Source organism: Rhynchophorus ferrugineus, unplaced genomic scaffold (genome assembly GCF_030347505.1).
Source record: "Rhynchophorus ferrugineus isolate W39M unplaced genomic scaffold, kcgeb_rfMv2 rfM3, whole genome shotgun sequence".
Classification (NCBI taxonomy): domain Eukaryota; kingdom Metazoa; phylum Arthropoda; class Insecta; order Coleoptera; family Curculionidae; genus Rhynchophorus; species Rhynchophorus ferrugineus.
The window spans coordinates 71,706,669-71,732,386 of record NW_027472582.1 but is presented as its reverse complement, the minus strand read 5'-3'; the positions used below and the strand labels follow the sequence as shown (position 1 = coordinate 71,732,386).

Genomic DNA, 25,718 nt, shown 5'->3' with positions numbered 1-25,718 from the left:
CCAAACAGTTATATTAAATTTGATTTCATTTGTTTTGTTGTCATATGTCACAAAATTATTTTTGTATTATTTCGAGATTTGCTATCATTTTTATTAAGAAAAAAACAACAGCTCTAGACGAATTTATCGGATTTAATATTCATTATTGGTCAAAGGTATTAACTATAAATACTCTGTACTTGGTACATGGTGATTAACATGACTATTTTAACTGTACCCTAATATTTCATATAACAAACAAAAGTGAGTCACTTACCAAGCAATAAAGAAAGGACGTAGAAAACGGAAAACGTTTTTATTAATATCATTTCTGTCCTGTGAGTGTCCATCTGAAACAAAATAAAGATTAATGTTATAATTTATCATAACGTTGGTTAAGAAATTGCTATAAAAGCAAGAACACCCAGTAAATAATTACTCAAATGTATTATATATTTAAGTAATACGATTAAAAGAAAAGACATCAAAACAGAATATAATGTTATCTTGATTAATGATTGCCCTGATATAATACATTGCCTCTCAAGAAAAATGGTTCTTCTATTTTCTCAAAATACATATTTGTTATAATAATAACGTTTATTTCACGACATTGTGCATTCAGTTTTGAAAATAGAGAGCAATCGTTAGGTGTTTAGAAGTTATTAGAGTTGTTAATGCTTCGTATTAATCAATTGTATAATCATTGAGCTATTGCAGAGACCAAGCCTAACCAATATAATACCTATTTCCAAGAAATTATCTTATTTTACATTCAAAATTTTACACTTATCCAAATAATATCATATGAAATTAAGTTTAAACTGAAAATAAAATAATAATTTTCTTAATTCAATTTCATATCTCTCAACAAACTAACAGGTCAATTGAAAAGCCCCGGCCTACCTATCCTATACTTTTTATTATTCAACATAATTCCCTTCAAGGGTGATACACTGATTATAGCGATTCTCCAACTTTTCGATACCATTTTTGTAGTACGATTTGTCCTTTGCTTCAAAATAGGCCTCAGTTTCGGCGATCACCTCTTGATTCGGCGAAAATTTCTTCCCAGCGAGCATTCTTTTGAGATCTGAGAACAGGAAATACCCGCTGGGGGCCAAATCTGGAGAACACGGTGGATGAGGAAGCAATTCGAATCCCAGTTCGTGGATTTCCGCCATCGTTTTCACTGACTTATGACACGGTGCATTTTCTTGGTGAAGCAGCACTTTCTTTTTCTTCAAATGCGGCTGTTTTTCGACGATTACATCATTCAAACGATCCAATAACGTTACGTAATAGTCGCTGTTGATGGTCCTTCCTTTTTCAATGTAGTCAAGGAAAATTATTCTTTGCGCATCCCAAAATACAGACGCCATAACCTTGCCCGTAGAGTGTGGCGTTTTTCCACGCTTTGGAGCGGGTTCATCGTATGCAATCCACTCGGATGACCATCGATTGGTCTTTGCAGTGAAATTATGGAGCCATGTTTCATCCATTATGTCACATATCGATGCAAAAACTCGGATTTATTACGCTTGATCATCTTCAAGCACTGCTCCAAATCATCAACTTGTCGTTGTTTTTGATCAAAAGTGTCTGCTATTTAAGTTCAACTTCAATTTATGGTCATTCAAAATCATTTTGTGGTTTTTTTTGATGTTTTCGTCGGTAACAAACACTTTGGGTGTCATCGTCCCTCAATCACAACATCTAAACTTAGCATACCAATCCTTGATGGTCGATTTTCCTGGGGCAGTGTCCGGAGACTCGGCAACAAGGCAAGTATTTATTTCAAATGTATTTTTGCCCTTCAAAAAGCAATATTTTATCAACACGCGAAATTACTTTCTATCCATTTTTTTCACAATTACAAAAGTTGCTTCACTCAAAATGCTATAATTCACAAACTAACGATCCAACAGCTCTTATATTTATACACGCATCTTCTGAGGGTTACTGCAAACTAAAAAACATATGGATTTAATTGTAGTAGCGCCATCTATGACTCAGGTCGGGGACTTTTCAATTGACCTGTTATTTTACTGTTATGATCATCAGTAATGATTAATTTATATATAAATACCTCAGAATATGTAAAAAATAACCATTCGTTTATAAGAATATGACCTCTATAAAGTTAAATATATTCTCTAAATAGTGGTGAAGGGTTTGATTTCGTTTTAAAATTTGTAGTAGGGAAATATTTGCGTTTGGATAAATAATAGGTTTTTTTCTAGGCCACCTTGAAGCATCTGATTGATATCTTTTCTTTAAAGACATTTTATTTTTAAAAGAAAATTTTTAATACATGTCTCAATTTTAACGACATTTTCTACATTAATCCATGTTTTAAATTTCGAAAACACTTAATAATTACTAAGTATATCTGAAGTCATAGAATATTTCTATAATTATGATGTAAGTACATGTTATGAGAACTCCTTCAAGCTTCAAGCACTGCTACAGACACGGATTGAGATAAAGCAAGCTATTATTAAGATCCAAGCTTTAGGAGTATAAATCCTTGATTAAAGGTCCATTGCTTGGAGAGCAGTGATTGATCTCAAGCCTCATAATCAATCTTCGATGGCTATATTAAACCACATTGTGACTTAATACGTTCACTGATGATCTGGGATCAAATACTTACCCTAGAAGCCGACTACGTTTTTTTTCTAATTACAAAAATAAACAACAGATTTTGATATTTTTTGAGAAAAAAATTTTGCGTGTCATGCACCAGAGCCTGATCGGCATTTAAATCAATTTTTATTGCCGATATTGTTGATTTTATTATAAATAAACCATAAGCTAATACAAATTTTCACTCAAAGTCACAAAATAAATAAAAACCTTATTCAGATAAATCATAATAGGTCGCTCATGACTAATTTTTGTGCAGCCTAAGCAGTATATAGTGTCTTCTTTTTTTTGTAAATAACAATTTTTACATTGCTTTCACAGTACGTTTCCTGCTTCCTCTCGTATTTTCAAAACATGTTCCCTGATAAACGCTCTGGAATTAGGTTTTGACGGGGCCTTTAGTAGCCTTTTCAAGGCAGACAAACGAAAGTCGTAAATGGAATACGATTGCCTGAATATTGCCTGACTATAGTCGTCAGATAATGCCGATACAATTGTACGGGCACACTGCTAATACTAAACTCAATACAAAGCTTTTATTTTCTTGTTCCAGAATGGCCAGCTAGAATCAAATGGTATTTTGCTGATGTCGCTTCTAGTTTTGGATAGTGAAGTGTTTTGACAGAGAGACAGAGCTACAGAGACCCTGGGTTACAACTGGGATTATCGTAGTTGGTTATCTACCGAGGTTTGCGATGGGTAGGGATTTTGTCAAGATGTTATCGTGTTCTAAGGCGCTTAGGGAGAACCTTATGCTGAACATGTTCGTGAAACTCTTCACGAACGGGATGCCTGATTCCAGGTGGGTGTTGACGTTCCTAGTAAACCACGGGGCATTGAGTAACGCGCGGACTTTTTGGATTGGAAAACTTGGTGTAGTGTCTCCCAGAGACTCTCCCGTACCTGTACCACACCTGTGCTCCATAAAGGCAGACTGGATGGACTAGCATTTTATAAAAGTTGGTTTCTGAGGGATTAGGAGTTTACTTTTTCACAGTAGAATAGAGTAGGGCTTAGAAAGACCACCGAACATATAACGCACTGGAGCGTAATTAGCGTCCAATGAAAGCTTCACATTACGCGTTAGCGCGTTATTGGCAGCGAACGTGTTAAAAGTTTGTCTTCGTCACTAAAATCTAACTGTGCTGTTTGTATTTCAAATTTAGTCAAATTAAAGCATTCAGTACAGCGACTATCTAAGGAAAGAACCATTTCTATAAACAGAAGCTCGTTAGTTTTCTTTTTCATTTCCTGAAATACTATAGAAAAATAATTTAGGTACATTATTGATTGAAATGATTGCAACTGTAGAAATGCAAGTGGTAGAAATATGACTGAAAGTTAAGAGACGGTGTAGTATTGGCATTGTGTTATGTTACAAAAATATGCAGATTCGCGATTCTTCGATGACAAAATATGGAATTAAAATATTCCAGCGCGAAATTCGAATAAAGAAACATTCGAAGCTATAAAATCTAATTCGCCGGCTTAACCTAGAGCACTGCCGAGCTATAGACCTCGTCGCTCGTACGGAATTACCGCTATTGCTGTCAGCATATTTGGTTATCTTTATCGGAATTCTCCCCCTTTTTGCCTTTTTATAGTATGTACAATTACCATTTTTATTGTGTGCGAATATATTTGAATAAATTCCTAACTTTTTGCAGATAACAAGTGGTTGGGTGGGCAAGAAAACGCCTACTTCAGCATATATAAAATATGCTGCTTGAGCTCAATCCAAAGTCGTGTAGTAAAAAGGAAGGTGCGCGATTTTTTTGAATAAACATCATTCCTATAAAGTTAATTTTAAATATAAACAGTTGAGGGTTTTTTTTTCAGATACAATCCTTATTTTATATTAAGTGTAAAAATATAATTTCGTTTAACTTAACAAATGATGAAATGTAGGTATAAGGTTTAGTTAATACTTTCTACATGACTTCAAACATGGTCAGCAAAGTTGTTGTTAAGTTCAATAAATTTGTTTTGTTTCAGAAGATTATAACTGATTATTTTTTATAAATAAATACGCTTTAATTGAAAGATTAATATTAGATTCTGGAAAAACATTTCTGCAAGCATTTCTGGGAAAACATCTACCTATAATAACACTGTGTGACACACTTCTTCTAATATAAATAAAACTACCTGTTTTGAAATTCTTATTCTGCTGTTAAAAACATTATACGCTAATATATTTACGTTAATATAATACTAGTTATTCTTAAATGCTGTATTACTCCAAAATGGCGGCCTAAATCCTTCCATACCTATTGCATATTCAGATATTTTAAAAGAAACGTATGAAAATATGAATCTAATGTTAGCCTTATTTAAATACAGACAATACAACTGAAAAGTTTGTATTGATTTAAAAGTTGTTGGCATATTGCTTGTATTATAGGGACGTTTCACGAAATATTGTTGTTTTCTCTGTTTGTGGGAGAGTAGGGACACCAAAACTCACTAGGAACTTAAAGATTGGCCAACCTTTGTTTGTTAGTAAATAACACATTAAATATAAACTCTTATTCCACAAGAAACTGTGATTCTTCCACCCTTACATATAAAACTTGGTTTAATGAAAAATTTTGTGAAGGCCATGGATAAACATGGTGAAGAATTTTTAAAATTGAAAACTGTTTTCTCTTAATTAATCGATGCTAAATTAAAAGAAGGCATTTTTGTTGAAAAAATAAGAGAACTTATATAAATAATGAATTCGATGGAAATCTTACCGCGAAAGGGTTAGCGGCTTAGTTATCTCTAAAGAAACTAATTCATGAATTTTTAGACAAACTTAAAACTACAAATGCCGAATTTTTAGTGAATGACTTACATTCTCATTTTGATTTTCTCCCCCAATCTTGGAATAGTGAGTGACGAACAAGGTGAATGCCTTCACCAAGATATAGAACATATAGAAGAGTATTATCAAGAGAGATAGAATGCTAAAAATGTTAGTAGATTACTGCTTGTTTGTAATGAAAGGGGATTCTCCTGTTCACATGACGAAAAGTTAATATTTCGTCGTTTTCTTCCAGAATATATGGCTCATTTTTTGTATCGACGCTTTAAGCCTGAGCTATTTTGATTCATTGTCTATCTGTAAATAAATACTTTACTACTTCGTTTAATAAAATTACTAACTTTAATAAATATGACTTGAAATTTTCATAAAATCTTTATATATTTATAGTACTTTATTTTATCTTAAATCTAATATAAAAAGTATTACAAAAAAACGTTTATGTTTTTGTGTTCAGCCGGTACAATTTGTCAAAAAAGTCGTTTAACTTAATGTTTTAAAATAAAAACAATTGTCATACGTAAATGTAATAAAGGGCTAAAATCTAAAACAATCTCAAAACAATCTCTATACACGCCTGTTCACTAAAAGATTAAAATGTACAGAAACTAACACTGAGGACAAAATTGACAAAATAAACGACAAAATAAAAAATCGGTGTATAAATAAACTGTTAATGCTCCAGAACCTCCTAAAATGAATGTTCATTATTAAATCTTGCCTCCGTTGACCTTCAACTTCCACAATCATAGATCTTGTGTAGAAACTGATCTCTATTACTTTAATAAGTTTTTTGTGCTTCTTTTTTTGAAATTAACGCTTTCAAATTAAGATTTTTCAGCTTCATTTGCATCAATTTTCTAAGGGCATATCAGGAGTAATGAAGTCCTTCTTGATGATGAGTTAAAGTTTGTTATCTTTCTCTAGCAGGCAAGTTGCAACACACCATTTATCTTACTATATGTAAGCGGTAAAATACTTATAAAATAATATATTTGAATGTTTTTATTTCTTACTGGAACTTTAGCAGCCAATCCATCCCAGAATGTGCTATAAGTTTTGTGTAGGTGTATCTAGATTTTAAATAATGGACTTTGAGGAAAAACATTTTTAATAGCCTGTAGATAATTTTGACAGTATGAAAATATTATGCAGGTATTCAGAATGCATATTGAGGGAGAAGCAAGTCTCATTTATTGCAAGAATTTCAAAAGAAAAAAGATTAGAGATAAAAAGAAATTTGAAAACATTTTATGAGTGTTATGTTGTGAAAACTGGCTTCAAACATTTTGTTTATAATATTATGTTACTTATTAGACAATTTAATTAATACAACTACATTATATTTTATATAAGAATAATGACATATAAATATTATATGTAATGTATATAGTTTTTTGCAATATGTATTGAAACCACGTAAAGTTTTTTATTCTGCTGAGTAGAACTAAAACTTTTGTGTTTAGCAACTCATTTAAATTTCCCAGCGCTTTAAAGTTCTGTCGTCGCCCAACCGAGAATATTTCCAGATATTCGTAGAATTTTTAAAATGATATGAACCCTTTTAAAGCTTTCGAAAAGTATAGAGGAGTATATAATAATCCTTTTGCTTACAACTTAAATAAATAATAATAAAATTATAATAAAAAATATATAATAATGCATTTGATATAAAAGTCAGTGTAAACAATTGTTGCTAAATTAATGGTATAATTGATAAATGCATAATTATTAAACTATATGTTTTACCGACATAGTTTTTAACGACTTCCAAAAAGGAGCAGGTTCTACGTCAGGCTGTATATATATTTATTAATGTATGTTCGCCGATTTCTCCGTCAATTATGGACCGATATTAAAAATTCTTCTTTTATTCGAAAGAGTGTACTTTCCAGGTGGTCCCGTTGGAACCAAGTCAGGATCTGATGGAGGAAAGGGGGGAAATTGAGGGAAACGCTGAAATCAAAGGCACGTAGCATATTTTCACATATTTTTTATCTAAAATAATCAGATGTTTGTGTATAATGTTGTCTCTAAGCTTATGTGACAGAAAATTGGATGTCCTAACTAATCTCTACATACAAAGTTCTAAATGTTAATTGAAAATATATGATTTTTTTCACCCAATCCGTTCTAGTTCAATTTCTTATATATAAAATCAATAACTAATAGATAATAAAATATGATTATTATATTAAACTCATTCTAAGCCTATATTGAATATTAAAATATGAGAAATTGGGAAAAAATATGACTTTTTCTATTATAATTTTCCAAAAAAAATCCGTTCACGCAAAGCAACGGCTTTAAAATTGTTATAAGAACTCTGCCTTATCAGAAACAACAATAGAACGTTGGTTTGCGGACTTCAAACGCGGTCGTTAAAACACTGACTGAAGTTGCATGAGTTAGCTAACAGCGTAAAGAAATTAAAAGAACCAACACATTTTTTATATTGCATGAACATTTCACTATGAGAAAGCGCTGTACAAAGTGGCGTTTGCTCACTATTGATAAAAAACTAGAACGTATGATTACGAACAGTGTTTAGTCATTGTTCATGGTTAAAAGCAATAAACTGGAAACGTGGGTCTATCACGAAACTCTGGAATCACAACGATCGTCATATGAGTGTACAGCAACTGGTAAACCCCATCCAAACCGTCCGAAGGAACAACAAGCGGCTGGAAAGATTATGGTCTCGGTATTTTGGGATGTACGTGGTGTAATATTCATCGACAATCTTGAGAAGGGACATACCATCAAAGAATGAATATTATATAGCGTTATTGGAGCGCTTGGTTTCCGAAATTACAAAGAAACGACCGCATGTGACAAAGAAAAAATTGTGTTTCATCAAGACAAAGCATTGTGTCACCAGGCAATCAAAACAATGAACAAATATCCAGCGTATTCGCCAGATATGGCTCCCAGCGACTTCTGGCTATTCGAAAACCTCAAAATAATAATGATCACCGGTATTTTGAGGCAATAGATAAATCGTTGCACAAAAGTTGTATTGAAATGTTAGAGCTCCGCTGGTAGTGCTCTTGATGGAGATGACGTTGATGAATAAAGCCAATTTTAAACAAAAATCGCGTTTCCTTTGTTACGTCTGGGAACTTGTGTTAGTTAAAATGACTAACAAAATGTTTTTTGCTTTCATCTGAATAATCATATTAGCATGTAGAAATCATATTAACACGTGGAACACGGTAATAAACTACAGTATTAATATATAACGTGCAACGCCCGATCTTATTACGAATCGTACGAAACTTGTTGTTCGTATACGGTTCGGTAGTGCTCCAAACCGCCGAGAGATTTCTCACAAACTCCGAGTTTTTTTATTTGCATATGAATTACATTTGACTACGTAAATTATTCAAGACCCGTCACGCGAAATAATAAATTCGATTCCGTCTTACATATTTGACATGAAAGCAAATCATATAATCAAGAGCCGGCAATAAAAGTGTGAATTTGCGTGTGAGTGGGGTATCTGTGTGTTACATACCTAATGGTTTCGAAATTAAAATAGGGCTGGGTGGCTTAGGAGATATGCCGCAGGAATACTAACGGGGTTAAGTTTGCGTATTGTTGGAGATAACCTGGATGTGAGTCGTATAATTTCAAATTATGTTAAGTTATTGATAACGGAGCTGTAGTATATGACGTTAAGCAAATAGTATCGTTTTAATATCGGAAAATATTGTGTAAGTGTAAATGACTTTATCGGAAGGTATATACAGTTGTGAAAGAATAATATATGCGATATATGCGAACACTTCATCCGAACATAGATTAACAAAAGTCTATAACAACAAAAATCGTCCATCCACTTTGTTCATAAGATATCTAGGATTTAGAAAACAGCTTTTAATTTAATTTTATGTCTGATGAACGGAGAACAGCTACGATAAATTGTTCTTGCTTGGGTACTAGCACCAATACTAAAACTAAGGACTGATAGTAACTGATATGGTTCTGGAGACATAGTATCATTGTACTAAGGTACTTCTAAAAGTTATAAAGATTTTTCTATAAATTTTAGTGGTTCTAACATCTTTTTTAAATATGTTTTAAAGATTCCCTTTGCTAACAAGGGTTTTTCTGGACTGGACTTACAATTAAACGTGGATTTCGAACCAAAGCTCTTCATATTAAGCCTACCGATTGACGAATGACCAATTTAGAAATTATCCCAGAAGACAACCGACCTTACAAAGCCTGGTTACTGGCGTGACTAGGATCATTTTCCTTGTCGGATTTTGCACTATGGCCTTAAGGACAATCACGAACATAAATTTACGACCATGTCCCAGCAGGATTCGAACCCGCGACTATCGCAACAGCAAACTAGGAGGACCGTCTTGTTGCCTTTACCACTCACTACTACCGCTTACACCACGCCAACCAAGCCGGCGGTATTTACTTCTAATCTATTTCAAGTTTCTATATTAAATGCGTTACTTATCAAAGCACTCACCGAATATAGCATGTAATACATATGTAAATTTGTGCATCTTAACTATTAATGCACAAATAAAAATGAATACTGCAAAAATATTAAATAGCTTCATAGAATTTTAATTCCTCATTTGTTGATGAGTTTATGCATGAGACATAAGAAAAAGACAACAGCAGATAAATGAAAGCAAATTAAAGATGAGCTATTTGCAAAGGTGGGACAGGAGAGTGGAATAAATAAGCAAAGAACCAGGCAATTTTATTTCAAATTTTAGGTAAGCTTGTTATAATTATGGTTTTTGTAATATAATATGTATTCTCTGTTCTAATATACAAACATGTGTTACTTCATTTATTACTCCATACTTATGTTTATAACATAACAGTAAAGAAAGATCTTGTATACTTATATTGGATGCTGTGAAGTCATTGCAGTTCTGAAAATAATCTTACTTATTATGTTTTGTTATAATATTTAGTGGTGTATAATTTAAACTTTTTATTATCTTGTTGATTATTGAAACTTAGATAGAGTTTAAATTAGATGAAATTAAATGGCATTTCAAAAATAATACTGAGTAATAGTTCTGGCGATAGTTTGCATATATTTAAATGTTTCAATACATAGACATTTATTATTTAAATTAATATTATATATCAAATACACTACCGATCTAAAGTTTTAATATCATTTATAAATTATTCCCTTTGCTCTATTATGAAAGAGACATGATTAACTTAATAAATTGTGGTCGAATTTCGACTATAAACTTACGATTTTAAACCGAACGAGGTTTATTGGTTGACAAACTGGCGCAAACCTGAATTATCCTTAAACGTATGGTAGAGAACTGTTGTTAACTACTAAAAAGTTCAACATAGTTAAAGTAACAGGTCAATTGAAAAGTCCCCGGCCTGACACATAGATGGCGCTATTAGATTTAAATAAAAAAAATGGATTAAAGGTAATTTCGCATGTTGATTACTGCTGGAAAAAATACAGTTGAAGCAAAAATTTGGCTTGATGTCGAGTTTCCAGGACACTGTCTCGGGAAAATCAACTATCAGGTACAGGTATGCTAGGTTTAGACGTGGTGAAATGGGCACCGAATACGGTGAACGCAGTGGACGCCCAAAAGAGGTTGTTACCGACGAAAACATTTTAAAAATCCACAAAATTATTTTGAATGGTCGTACATTTTTTGGGGATTTTTCAATTGACCTGTTATATGCGTTTCGTATCCCTCTCTCTGCAGTACAAATTGAAATTATTGAAACAATGTCAATAGACACGCACTAGTTTCAGTCAATATTAACCGAGGTAATAAAATATCATGTCACAAAAAACGACTAGAAAGATAAACCAACAGATAACCAGCCCTGTAATATTTAAGAATCGAATGCTTGAGATTTCTGTTCATAATTATTTCCAGAGCTGTCCGGTTTTGATTCGTACCCTCGGCGGTTGGCGTCCAAACCCAAACAACAAGCGAAAGCTTCATCGAAGTATTTCCGAAATTTCATTAATCCTCTTTGAGAAATAGTTGAAGTCGAACAAAAAGGCAGAAAGGCTTTTGAACCTAAGACTGCACCAAGTTGCGATAGTTTTACGCGCGGTAGGCCGACCCACGGGTCTTATGTCTAAATTAATTTTTGGGATCCGGACCAGCTAGCTCCGAATTCGGTTTATATTTTAAACGGGGATAAATTTGAATTGCAAAAGCATTTCGGGCATTTGCACAATTATAACTTTGAAAAGTTTGATTAAGTTAAAATTAGTTGTCGCCCGAATAGCGTGCAAACTTTGTATATAGTATGTTAAACACATTCGAACACATTAGGAAACAGTTTATACATTCAGATCGTGTCATTAGTTGGTCCATTTGTTATTTTAATTGCTCTATATTAATTCGAAATATCTAAATTGATTTATATATGAGCGTATGCAGCTTTTGTTAGTCCGGCGAGTGATTGACATTAGTATTAATTAAATTGTATTTGGAACACTTTATTTGAGATGTGTTGCTTTTTTAGCGTGAAGGGCTTTGAGATATTTGGAATTGTAAGTTTAAATATACTGTTAAATAGGAAAGGAAGATACAGTATATTAACAAATAAAAGAGTACTCCTCTCTTCTCTGTGAAAGTTAATTCGTAAAAATGTAAAAAATTACACAAGTTTGCAAATTCGGGTCCGTTTTTTTTGCATATTTTAAGGTCTCCTTTTACCAACGAGGGTTTAACTGGCCTGGAGCTATAGTTTGTTTGAAGCCGGGACTATCGCCACAGTAGGTAGTCCATCCTGTCGCTTTTACCTGAACCTGAACAGATATTTTTAACGATATTGAATGCGTTGAACTCAGATCTTCAATCTGTGGTTCAAGATTAGTTCTAGTTTTCGAGTTAGCGCATGGTGTATAATGGCTCACAGGTGAAGATATTGCATTAAATACCATTTGGAACTTATTTTTATGCTATGACCGTATTTAGGATCGTGTGAAGTTGAACAGATAATTGATGTTTTTATCTATGAATGTTATGGATATTAATGCAAAAATAACTAAATAAAAATAACAAAAATAAAATATCCAAACTACTTCTGCGTACGGATCCAATGCCAATTTGTCCAGGTAAAAATCAAAAAATATTCTTAAAAACTTCCTCTTCATCATTTGTGGACGATGTCATTATGGAAGAAAAGCTTTTAATTTCGCGAAGTGATTGATTTTATTGGCAATTTTAATATATCAAAACAAAAAGCAGGGTTGCTTGCGTTACTGTTAGAGGAATAGAAACAACTTGACCCCAAAACATAAGTAACTGTTTCTCAAAAGAAAGATATATATTTTTGCAATAATATCAAAGATTTATTTGATGTGATGATTATACTATATGACCGAAAAGAATGGCGTTTTTTGTCAGATCAAAATACATTTTCTGCATGTATATGCTGATTTTTCCCACAAAACTTGGGCGACACAAGCGATGAACAAGAAGATCCCAAAATTCCAAGTAGAGATAACAGATCACAGACAGTATAAAAGATATAATGGAGCTTCTGCGGATTTGTGATTTATACGTTTAATTCAGTAAATGGCTGTTAATGGTGAAAAATAAACCCATTTTAACAAACGGTATGCTGATTTTGATTCAGCTCCCCAATTTATCTACCAGCTTCTGTTTTGTTGTTGTTGTTTTTTGATTGATTGTTGTTATCCAAACTCATACAAACCTGAATTATTTCGCTAAAATTATAGGGAGTTCTTGCCATTGTTTATAAAGTTCGGGTGGTAATTAACACTGCTTTTTATTCAATTAAATGCTAGTGATACCATTTGATATTTAATTGCTCTATATTATTAATGTATATTATAATGTATATGTCGCATGTAGTATTTCGAGAACAATATTTGAAACATATTTTTCTCTTTCATTTTGATACATTTTGACCTATTTGGCAACGGAAACTATAGTGTTTAAACACTCAAGTTACTTAACTTAAATTAACCTGCAGAGGCTTAATTGGTTTGAAACATTTATTTAGAAAGCAATCTAAATCAAATTACAACAGTGAATAACTTAAATTAGCTACACTAATGTGTGATGTACTAAAAATAGAAATTTTACAAAATTTGTGAGTTTTGCTGGGGGTTTATGCTGACAAATTTCGAGATTGTTTTGCTGCTCTGAAACCACTGACGATTTCACGCGATACTGATAAGATCCACCGCTCTAGTCTGGTACGCTATTGACTTTTGTACAATAATTTGCTTGCTATGATTTATTAATGATCAGAGGCAATCGCCTTGATAAAATTGCGTTGTTGATTTTTTTTTGTGCAGTTGAAACAAAGTATTTTGGTGGTTTGAGCAAAATACAACCTTGAACACACGAAAACCCTTTCTACAGAAGGAAACAATATGCGACTTTCTTATTAATGACCTTGAAAAGCTTTAGGGTGTTTAAATATTCAACAGTAGCGTGTCCTATTGAGGATGTCATATTTTTAGAATGGACGAGAACCCATTCTTCCAAAAAGAGACCTCAAAAACACTTGAGACAGATTTACAAACGAGAAATGATATTTTTTAGAGAATGATCGTCCTGCAGCACCAACAACAATGTAATAAGAATTAGATGCTGATGATGATGATGTCAAAAGTTTAACATTATTTCTCTAACTGTAAATATTGCCTTGTTCTTTTTTAAATTTATGGCTTTTAAAAATTATTTATTCTTTTTTAACATTTACTTAGAAAGCAATTTAAATCAAATTACAACAGTGAATAACTTAAATTAGCTGCACTAATGTGTGATGTACTAAAAGTAGAAATTTTATAAAATTTGTGAGTTTTGCTGAGAGTTTATGGTGATAAATTTGATTACGAGATTGTTTTGCTGCTCTGAAACCACTGACGATTTCACGTTTGAATAATCTGCTTGCTATGATTTGTTAATTTTGTTAATGGTCAGAAGCAATCACCTAGATGAAATTGCGTTGTTGATTGTTTTTTAGTGCAGTTGGAACTAAGTATTTTGGTGGTTTGAGCAAAATGCAACCTGGAACACACGAAAACCCTTTCTACAGAAGAAAACAATATGCGACTTTTTTATTAATGACCTTGAAAAGCTTTAGGGTGTTTAAATATTCAATAGTAGCGTGTCCTGTTGAGGTTGTCATATTTGTAGAATGGAGGAGAACCCATTCTTTCAAAAAGACACCTCAAAAACACTTGGGACGGATTTAAAAATGAGAAATGATATTTTTTAGAGAATGATCGTCCTGCAGCACCAACAACAATGTAATAAGAATTAGGTGCTGATGATGATGATGTCAAATGTTTAACATTATTTCTCTAACTGTAAATATTGCCTTGTCTTTTTTAAATTTATGGCTTTAAAAATTATTTATTCTTTTTTAACATTTACTTAGAAAGCAATTTAAATCAAATTACAACAGTGAATAACTTAAATTAGCTGCACTAATGTGTGATGTACTAAAAGTAGAAATTTTATAAAATTTGTGAGTTTTGCTGAGAGTTTATGGTGATAAATTTGATTACGAGATTGTTTTGCTGCTCTGAAACCACTGACGATTTCACGTTTGAATAATCTGCTTGCTATGATTTGTTAATTTTGTTAATGGTCAGAAGCAATCACCTAGATGAAATTGCGTTGTTGATTGTTTTTTTTGTGCAGTTGGAACTAAGTATTTTGGTGGTTTGAGCAAAATGCAACCTTGAACACACGAAAACCCTTTCTACAGAAGAAAACAATATGCGACTTTTTTATTAATGACCTTGAAAAGCTTTAGGGTGTTTAAATATTCAATAGTAGCGTGTCCTATTGAGGTTGTTATATTTGAAGGAATGGAGGAGAATAATAAGGATTAGATACTGATGATCATGATGTCAAAAGTTTAACATAATTTCTCTAACTGTAAATATTGCCTTGTCCTTTTTTAAATTTATGATGACTATATATATATATATATATATATATATATATATATATATATATATATATATATATATATATATATATATTTACCCATCCTTCAACTAAAGTCTATCTGACTAACAAAATATTGTTCCAGACGGCTAGAGAACAGGCTTTTTTTTCTGATAAGGGTTAGAAATAAATGGTTTTGTTTTCTCCAGCAGTCTTTTTCCGCTTCCCGACCTAATTTTTATTTTATCCGAAACAGGAATTCCCCCATTTGGTATTTTGTTTTCCGGACGATTTTTCTCTATTCCGGGCCGAACGATTCATTGGAAAACAATTTCAATAAAACGCCGCTAGTTTCAGTCAATTTTAAGGCTGTATATATTACGTCACACTAATTCCCCGACCCGTTCGCCGAGTGGCCGACGTTACGGCCGGTTTATGCAGACGGAATCGTTTAGAGACAAATATTTTTTTTATTATATACGGCCCACGGTCTATTATTTTGGCGATGGTGTATTCGAAAATCCGGATAACGGCGAGAAACGATTATAGAAATTTACAACTGGCTATAAAAACTTTTATGTCTCGTAATAAAAAAAACTATTTAACTTTATCACTGTTTGTTAATTTTCTTATTTTAATAGGATCGCTATTTCTTCAATAATATTAATGATTGTTTCGAATAATCTAACTCTTAGCTATTAATTTGGTACCTTAATTATGTTAAAGGCAATATTAATCTATTAATAGGGAGGAAATACATATATATCCACCATATTCTTTAAGAACGGACACGAAATTAAATGCCTATAATAATGGCATATTTGTACCCATAATGCCTAATGGTTACAAATGGGTAGAAAAACCCTCGGCGTAAAAAGTAAACGCGTTTTTTTTATTCAAAATTGGTTTTATTCATCAACGTAATCTCCATCAAAAGCCACACAATAATTTCATCGCCGCTCTAACATTTCAATACTATTTCTGTAGAAAGACTTATATTTTGCCTCAAAAGAGGCCTGTTTCATCCATTGTCACATATCGACGGAAAAATTCGGGTTCTTTACGTTTAAACATGACCAAATACTGCTCAAAATCATCAACACTTCTTGTTTTTGGTTAACAGTGGGCAAACGCGTCACGCACTTTGAACAGAGACTTCTCATAGTGAAATACTTTTAATTACTTTTAATATTTTTGAGATGTTGGCTAACTCACGCAACCCTAGTTTTCGACTGGAAGACGATTTTGCGGATTTTTTTTTATATATTCTGTTGTTACCACTTATTTGGGCGTCCACTGCCTCCTGCATCATCTGTGTCTCTACAACTACATTTAAAGCCAGCAAACTATCGTTTTTTTGTGGTTTCTGTTAGAGTCCTCATAACATATTTCAATGGATTGCTTTGCTTGAACGGTTTCTTCTTCCATCTTTCTTCTTCCATCAAGAAGCAGTGAAAATTTAAAACACAAAACGGTTTATGATCCATAATTTTGAAAATAACAAACGCCGCTCTTGACACAATAACTTACAAGCTTATGAGTCATGAAATTGTAACAGTTCTCCTTTGGAGATGCAACAAAATGCAAACCGGCTTAGTATATTGTTGTTAAAGATCCATGTTATTGTTATTAATTATTGCTAATATGATAAATATATCTGATTTAAAAAAAATATCATTTAAAATATTTCAGACAGTTTTTTTGAGACACCCTGTACATCAAAGAAAATCGAAAAGCAAGCATAAATATAAGAAGGAGGTTAAAAAATTATATATATTGTTACACTTGAGTAATATATACAAATATATTGGGCAAAATATTTGTACAAATATTATACATTTGTATAAATATTGTTAGATGCCACATAACATAATGTTTGCGCCTGCATGCCCAAATGCAAAATAAAATGGAAAATTGAGGGTGAACAAAAAAGATAGCGAGAGTACTTATGGCATATCTCTTACAACCTCACTCTGGTGACAGATGTGATACCTTACCTAATTCCAAACAGAAATAACTGCAAAGTGCTAAAGGAAATTGTCAACAAAACACAGAAAAATTCAATTTTAAAAATGTATAAACATACACTTGACAATTGATCAGGTACATCATATAAGGTAATTTGTTCAACTCTATTGCTGAACTTGGCCAAAATTTTTTATAAAATATGCTACAAGGGTCTCGAATACCAAGATTCTCATATCCTATATTTTTAATCATAATTTTAGAATAAGATATGGTAACGTATATACTGATTAAAAGCCCATCTAACAGGTCAAGTGAAAAGTCCCCGACCTGACACATAGATGGTGCTATTCGAAATAAATCCATATATACTTTACTTAGCCTTAATCTACAAAAGATGCGTGTATAAATTTGACAGCCCTCGGATAAGTTTACACTGAGCTGAGATGAAGTGAGCACCGAATATGGTGAAAGCCCAAAAGAAGTTGTTACCGAAGAAAACATTAAAATTGGATAAAAGAGCAGAAACTCTAAAGATATCAGCTGAACGTGTACATCACATTATTCACAAATATTTCGGTATGAGAAAGCTCTGTGCAAAGTGGGTGCCGGGCGAGCTCACTTTTGACCAAAAACAATGACGAGTTGATGATTCGGAGTAGTGAGCAGGAGTTTGAAGATGATCAAGCGCACTAAACCCGAGATTTTGCGTTGATAAGTGACAATAGATGAAACATGGCTCCATCATTTTACTCCGAAGTCTAATCGACAGTCATCTGAGTAGACTGCATACGATGAACCCGCTCCAATGCGTGGGAAGACGCAACAGTTAGCTGGCAAGATTATGACGTATTGTGGGATGCGCATGGAATCATTTTTATTGACTACCTTAAAAAAGGAAGGACGATCAACAGCGAGTATTACACAATGTTATTGGACCGTTTGAAGGACGATAGAGCCGAAAAACGACAGCGTTTGAAGAAAAAGAAAGTGCTGCTTCACCAAGACAATGCACCGTTTCACAAGTCAATGGAAACGATGGCAAAATATGAAATGGGCTTCAAATTGCTTCCCCATCCCCTCTATTTTCCAGATCTGGCACCCAGCAACTATTTCCTATTCTCAGATCTCAAAAGAATGCTCGTTGGTAAGAAATTATCGAATGAAGAGGTGATCGCCGAAACTGAGGCCTATTTTAAAGCAAAGGACAAAGTTGGAGGGTTACAATAATCAGTGTATCACCCTTGAAAGGAATTATGTTGAATAAAAAAGATGTTTGTTAAAAACATGTTTTTTACTATGGTAAGCCGGGGTCTTTTCAATTGGCCTGTTATGTGGATGTGCTACAAGATACTCTCCTTAGGCCAATATTTTGTTGACTTTATACCAGTGATATCCCTAAATGTGAAAGAGTAACTCAGGTACACTTTTGCTGATAATTACGCACACAGTCATATTTTAACATACATTTAACTGAACTATATTAAAATACTAAGTAGAGTGAAGGTCTTTCGCAATTAAATATACTTTAGATTACATATTCCTGTAACAAGCATCATGAATGACATTTGCATGCCATTATATGACATAAATAGCAAGTTTACAACAATGAGGCCTGATAATTTGCTAAAGCATCTAATCGGGCTTTTAAAATGGTCCAGCTGGAAATTTTTCTTTAAAATTTCTACGATATTATACATAGCTTAGCTTAAAGGGATATACAGAAGATATGCTCGTAACCCAACTTAAGATAATAAATAGGGATAAGCGCAGAGAATACACTATTGTTATTTACCGAACAATGAGGTAGAATGTCGAGGGATTTTCTTGTTAGAATTAATCTTTAAATTCTATACGAGAATGGTCTAAAGCGTACCATGTATTTACAAGATTTCCAAAACTCGATTTATATTTAAAATTTCTTTAAATATAAATAGGAAGCATGTTACTGAATACGTATTAGGTTTTTTTCTGTCACAACCTGTCAGTTTAATGATGTTGGTAATCATATTAACTCAATATTAATTTGATAGTCTTGATCTCGTGGACACCAGAGTAAATAAAGTACTACTAGTACAATTAAGTATAATGAAAGATATATCAAAACAAATATCATGACAGTAATTATGATCTTCGAAAATCCAAACCGAGATATAATAGTATTCAACATCTGCCAACAACATAACTCGTTAAAATTTATATTGTTTCTTTCGCTATTTAGATTTTGAATAACTATGCGAGGTTTGTGAAATCATTCTCCAAGGTGAAGAACCGCTATCGGCTACAATTCATGCCCTTCAGCCAAGCATTGTGCTAAAAACGACCGAAATACGAGCAAAGTCACAACAATGTTATACTTCAGCATGAAGAAAAACCACATGTTGCAAAACCGATGAAAATATACTTGGAAATATTAAAATTCTAAGTGCTACACCATCCGCCGTACTCTCCAGGGCTTGGTCCTTCTGATTACTACTTGTTCCCACATGAGTCATGACTTATGAAGAAATGAGTCGATTCGTAGACAGCGTCACGATATAGATCTTTCTATCCAGATGGAATTCGTAAATTGCCTGTAAGATGGGAAAACGTAGAGCTATCGATGGGCAATACTTTGTATAAAATGCATTGTATCGATGATTCATTATAATGTTCCAAATTCAAAAAAATCCTTTAAAACTAATTTATAGGCCGAAAGTTTTAGTAAATAAAACACACAATAGGGTAAGTCCTCAACTTTAATTGAAACTTTGGTGCTCTTCATAGCGTTATCTCCCTATTATAATTATTATCGCAAGCCTCTTGTACATGGAGATGTTTTCGAATAAATGTAATCAGAAATATATGTTAAAGAAGTCCTTATTAATCCTGAAATACATATAGCCCGTCCAGGAAAACATTTAATGGAAGCCACATGTGACATCGACTATACTGCCAAATTCAGTTTCTAAAAACGTAGAATTTATTTTAAACTCGTAACGGACTTTTTCTTCACATTTTACTAATTAGCACAGCATTATCTTAGTTACAAAAAAACGCTGCCTGATGAATCTGAACATGCAACCGAATCTATTAATAGAGTTCGATTTGTATTTGTAGTCGTCGACACTGTCGTCATATCTGCAAAATTAATTAAAATAGTAATGATAATATTTAGAGGTTATAAATTGGCAAAGTTTTTTTGGAATTTCTTTTCATACATTTCTAACTGCTGTCTAATATTCGTAATTTCGATGATATCTTTCTAGTCTAGGAAATATATGTAGAAAATGTTATGATATGCAGCTCTTTACATACCTTGTAGGCCATCTTTTAAAACACTGATAAAACACAGAGGATTTACATGCAATAAAAATAGCACATGAAGAGGTCTAATGGAGCTGTAAGACATTGCTTTTAAATGAATTATATTTTTAAAAGCATATAATAAAATTAATAGCATATAATTTCGATTTGTTATTGTAATGTTTATACATTAATATATATTTACACATTGTTTTATCATCACTTTTTCCTTTTCAAAATTATTTTAAAATGAAATATCCTTATAAAATATTCTTCATAATACATTTTTTTACTATAGGTAAAATATGAATCAAAAACTGTTAACTGGAGTCTCAACAGAAATATTAAATGTATCAAACGTATTGGCTCATTGGACGCAAATCCAAGTTATCATTAGTTAACAAGATAGTATTTATAATACATCCATCTTATAACGGTTCCAAAATAAAGTGTTGCGTGCCATTGTCTATGCTCTGTACTATTTTTCAAATGAAGTGATAAAACGCTATATTCCTATAGAACCAATATCGAGTGTAATTCAACGTACATCTTATCGAAGGCCTCAGAAATATCGAGAAATGCAGCGGAGCAATATTTTTTATCGTTTAATTTTTTTGTTAATTTGGTTAACTAATCTATGCATTTGTTCTATTGATCCGTGTTTATAATAAGACTAATTCGTTAAAATAGTATTTTATACAGGGGATCACACAATGAATGTTATATATATATATATATATATATATATATATATACTAGCGACCCGCCCCGGCTTCGCACGGGTGCAATGCTGATACTAAATTAAATACACTACAGAAAAAATATGAACGTTGTATATAAAAACATAGCGGCCCGCTCCGACTTTGCACGGGCATAAAATATATATGCCTATGTCACTCAATGAAAACATGATTAAAATCGGTCCAGTATTTTTGGTTCATTCATTACTGCCCTTGGCCTGCACGCATTAAATTTGGAGTAAAACAATTCCTCTTCCCCTATACTTACTATGAAGATTTCCTGCTATCTTTGGAATATCTAAATTCATACAATTTTTATTACATTACACATTTTTAAACGCAAATTTTAAATTTGTAATATCTCCGAAAATATTTGTTTAATTTACATGCTGTAAGGAACCATATTGATCTATATTAATTGCACACTGTATTTAAGGTACTTAATTCGATAAGGATTAATGCCGTATTGCTTAAAATAGCTTCGTAAATAAGCCATTTTCTCACGTAAAAAGTAAACAATAAAAATGGTTAATGTGGGTTATCCCTAAAAGATAAACATATACCATCGCGGACTTTTTTGTAGACCTTTTTATGGTGTACAATACTGTAGTACATTAATTTGATCTAACTCGTAGGGTTAGGCAGCGTTTTTGCTAATTGCTAAATAAGCCTAAAAAATAGGTTAATTTACGACATCACGTTAGAAACCTCTAAAATTAGCAATGTTGCCTTAGTATATTATGCATGTATTATACATATAAACCTTCCTCTTGAATCACTCTATCTATTGAAAAAAACCGCATCAAAATCCGTTGCGTAGTTTTAAAGATTTAAGCGCACATAAGGATATAGGGACAGAAAAGGCGACTTTGTTTTATACTATGTAGTGATATACACGTATAACGTTCAGCAACCAGAAAATTAATTTAGGACTGTATGATCTCTAAGAAAAGTTATCATGAATTAGTTAAATGAATTGGACTCTACCTTGTATATTAAATTCTGGTTAAAGGTGTTTATTGTTCCACGCTGAAAGTCCTCTTTGGTCTTTGATATACAGCCGAGCAGGAACGGCAGGATATTATATTATCAGATTAATATGCCGAACATATTTTCCAAGAATAGTTTATTGAATCGCTGGCGGTCAATAATGCGACATGTGGCGACACGTTCAGAGCTAATTAAATCAGATCCAGGCCTCGTATTAATTAATTCGCCCGACTTGTCCGATCGGTTTCGACGACCTATTATATTATTTATAGCGAAAATGAGCTCTTAAAGCTTTTTTCGTTATACATTTTGTATGAACTTTCTACCAACTTTATGCATTTACTGAATAACATTTAATTCTATAAGATTAACGTTTAGACTTTACAAGCAATATTGCTTAACATTTATTATTATTTCTTATTTAAAGGCATTTTCTACACGTATCCCTACTAGTTGTTCATCATCTAGTAATTTTTCTTTGATATTATTCCTGTTCCAGATTTAATATTTCAGACACTAAGTTGTTTAGCATTCGACGAATGGTAGTATATACTGTTAGGCTCTACATAAGCTTAGAACACGGTACAGTGATCTACTTTTATACATTAAACGGTTTAGATAAAATTGGGCCTCCATTTTTGAACAAAAATGGGCATCTGGAGGCATGAAATTTGGCACTGTTTAGCATGAAAACTGGCAGCTTATGTGAAGGAAGAATAAAAATAAAATATAATTTTTGTGTAATATGCACTACAAATAAATAAACTCTAGCATTGGGAGCTATCGACTAAAGACAGTCGAAACAGTGGATGGTCGGGAAACAGTCAATAGTCAAAATACTAGCGACTGAAAATAGTAATTACTAAATGCACGGTTCGACTGTTTTCTCATTTCGTGATGTCGGACGAAGATGTACGAACCCTGTTCTGTATAAATTGTGAGAGAGGAATGGACGCAGACAATTGCTTGGAGCAGTTAATTTTATATGTGATTATATTTTCCAACGGTACTATAAGTGAGACGGAAATGAATACTATTAATATGCAATTAATAAGTTCATTTTAATCGAAGTAGAATGACATTTATGAGTGGTCCGTGGATCTGTAAAAAGGAATGGAATAATAACCTACAAATGTTTTATCGTATTTGGATATATCAATTGATATTTTTAAATAATATTCTAAAATACATATAGACAATACAATAACCATAAATACTAAATAAAAGTTAAACATATACATAATCATAGAAAGAAACTAATTCATGACATAATTAAAAATGATTTACTAGTGAACGCAAATATTTTTAACGAAAATCGAGACAGTAATCGAAATATTACCTATTATTGCCATAAAAACAGTCAAAAGTATTTTACTATTTATCACTCACATTTTTAATCTTTTTACCCTATTACATTAACAATCTTAATCTCCTATATTAATATACAATATATAGTTATTTATATGTAAACTACCAAAAAAATCATAAAACTATATATATTACATGTATGTAAGCATAAATTGGGTACCTTTTTTTCAAGGTCGCGGCTAGGACCACAGAGCCAAAACATCAATCATCAGTCAAATGAAACTAAAATAACCAAAAATAGTAACTGAAAGTACGACTGAAACAGTCGATAGTAAATTGTAACAAAATCAGTCGGACCGAAAATAGCCACTGAAAACAGTCGACTGAAAGAAACAGTCACTGGTAAAAAGTAATAAAATCAGTAGAACCAAAAATAGCGACTGAAACAGTCGATACCAAAAAGTACATCACTAAACAGTTTATAACCGTTTTCAGTCGATAGTTCCCAAGGCTAATTAATTCCAATAAAAGAAAATACGATCAAATCAAGCAACCAGGAAAAGTCGTCAGATCAGTGACAAAATATATAAATAATTATTTTAGACTCTGGCAGACGCGTTGCCAGCTCTGACCATTATAGGGCGGATTATTCTAAAGTACGTAAATCAACTACGGACGCGTAATTTTTAAAGTCAAAAACTGGCAACGTTGTACCGTAAAATGCCGTGAGGCAATTTTGAATTGTAAGACAAATCATTTTACATTTGAAAAGATTTGAAAAGATTTTTTTTGCTAACAAAACTAACAAATATACGATAGGCTAACAAAATTCACACAGCAATAGAATCACTTTTACCAACCAGTTGTAGCACTTCAATATTTTTGTGTTTGCTGAATATCACTTGGTGTTTTCAAATCATTTGATATGTTCGCTGACCTTTGTTCCTTATGTCCTCTTTTCTAATATACCAATAGCCATGAAGCAGGCAACCACCATTTTTTTAAGTTCATATTTAATTCTGCTCGTTTCTATTCAACATGCTTCTTCTACATGAGCTTCTAGTGCCATGCCCAAGTATTTTGCTATAATTACATTGCAATGATTTACTTTATAATCATTTACCACAAGCAAGTGATTCATTTTTTTGCTAATTCGCCATGCGTAGGCTTAGAACCCAAGCATTGATTTTACTGAATATGAAGTAAATACAATGTTAGTCAAACGATACTACCTTGTGGTACATCAGAACGGGATTTCAAAACCAATTAACGATTAAAATTTGAAAATCTGGTTCATCTGGCTAGGTAATGTATTCGCCAACTTGTATTCTAGACTGTCTTGCCATACTGTATCAAAGGCTTGGATCAAAATGTATTAATGAGTGTAGATAATAATTGTACAAGCTTAGCAAATTATATTTAATATAAACCTTCATTGAATCATTGCTAAAAAAGCGAAAAATTTAAATCTGTTCACTCTCTCTTGAAATATTTCATTGTGAATGTGTTAGAAAGAATAGGAATGTGCTATAATATTGATCTTGAAGATAGAGTCAAAAATAGGTAATGTACTGGTTGAAAATGTACTTAGTTTGTATGTACAATAATCATCTAAAATTAGATTATCAAAATATCACATTACCCAACTATTGTTTGTTGGAATATAACTTAGCATTTTTGACGTTATAGAAACTTTCTTCTATTTACAAATATTAATTATAACTTGTGGGTTGTAATAAAAATGTAATAAGCTGAATTATCTAGACCTAATAACATATAGCAATTAAAAGCTATTAATATAGAAATAAGTAGAAGCTCTTTTTATACATTCTTACTATACATTCTGAGACATTATTCATATAAATCGATATAGTGTATTTTAAGTCAAAATAGTGCTTTTGAGAGTATCGGAGAATAGATTCAGTTTTCAGACATCGACTAAACAAGTGGTGGTTCGATTTTAAATGGATTGGAGTAGGGCCAATGTTTGATGAATAGGACTGTTGAGATGGGACCGAATGTCTCTATATATAAAGTAATTTAATAGCTTATTCTTCTGAAATGACAACTCAG

At 32.3% G+C, this 25,718-nt stretch overlaps 1 protein-coding gene across 3 annotated transcripts in view; it reads right to left on the bottom strand.

Annotated features, from left to right (window-relative positions):
- LOC143192326 (neural cell adhesion molecule 1) overlaps positions 1 to 25,718 on the bottom strand; it is a 151,789-nt gene that overhangs the window by 86,288 nt on the left and 39,783 nt on the right. For all 3 annotated transcript variants that reach the window (XM_076397591.1, XM_076397592.1, XM_076397593.1), the window contains exon 2: positions 257 to 329. In XM_076397591.1, the coding sequence (XP_076253706.1) occupies positions 257 to 329 (73 nt within the window). The remainder of the gene's footprint in view (positions 1 to 256; positions 330 to 25,718) is intronic.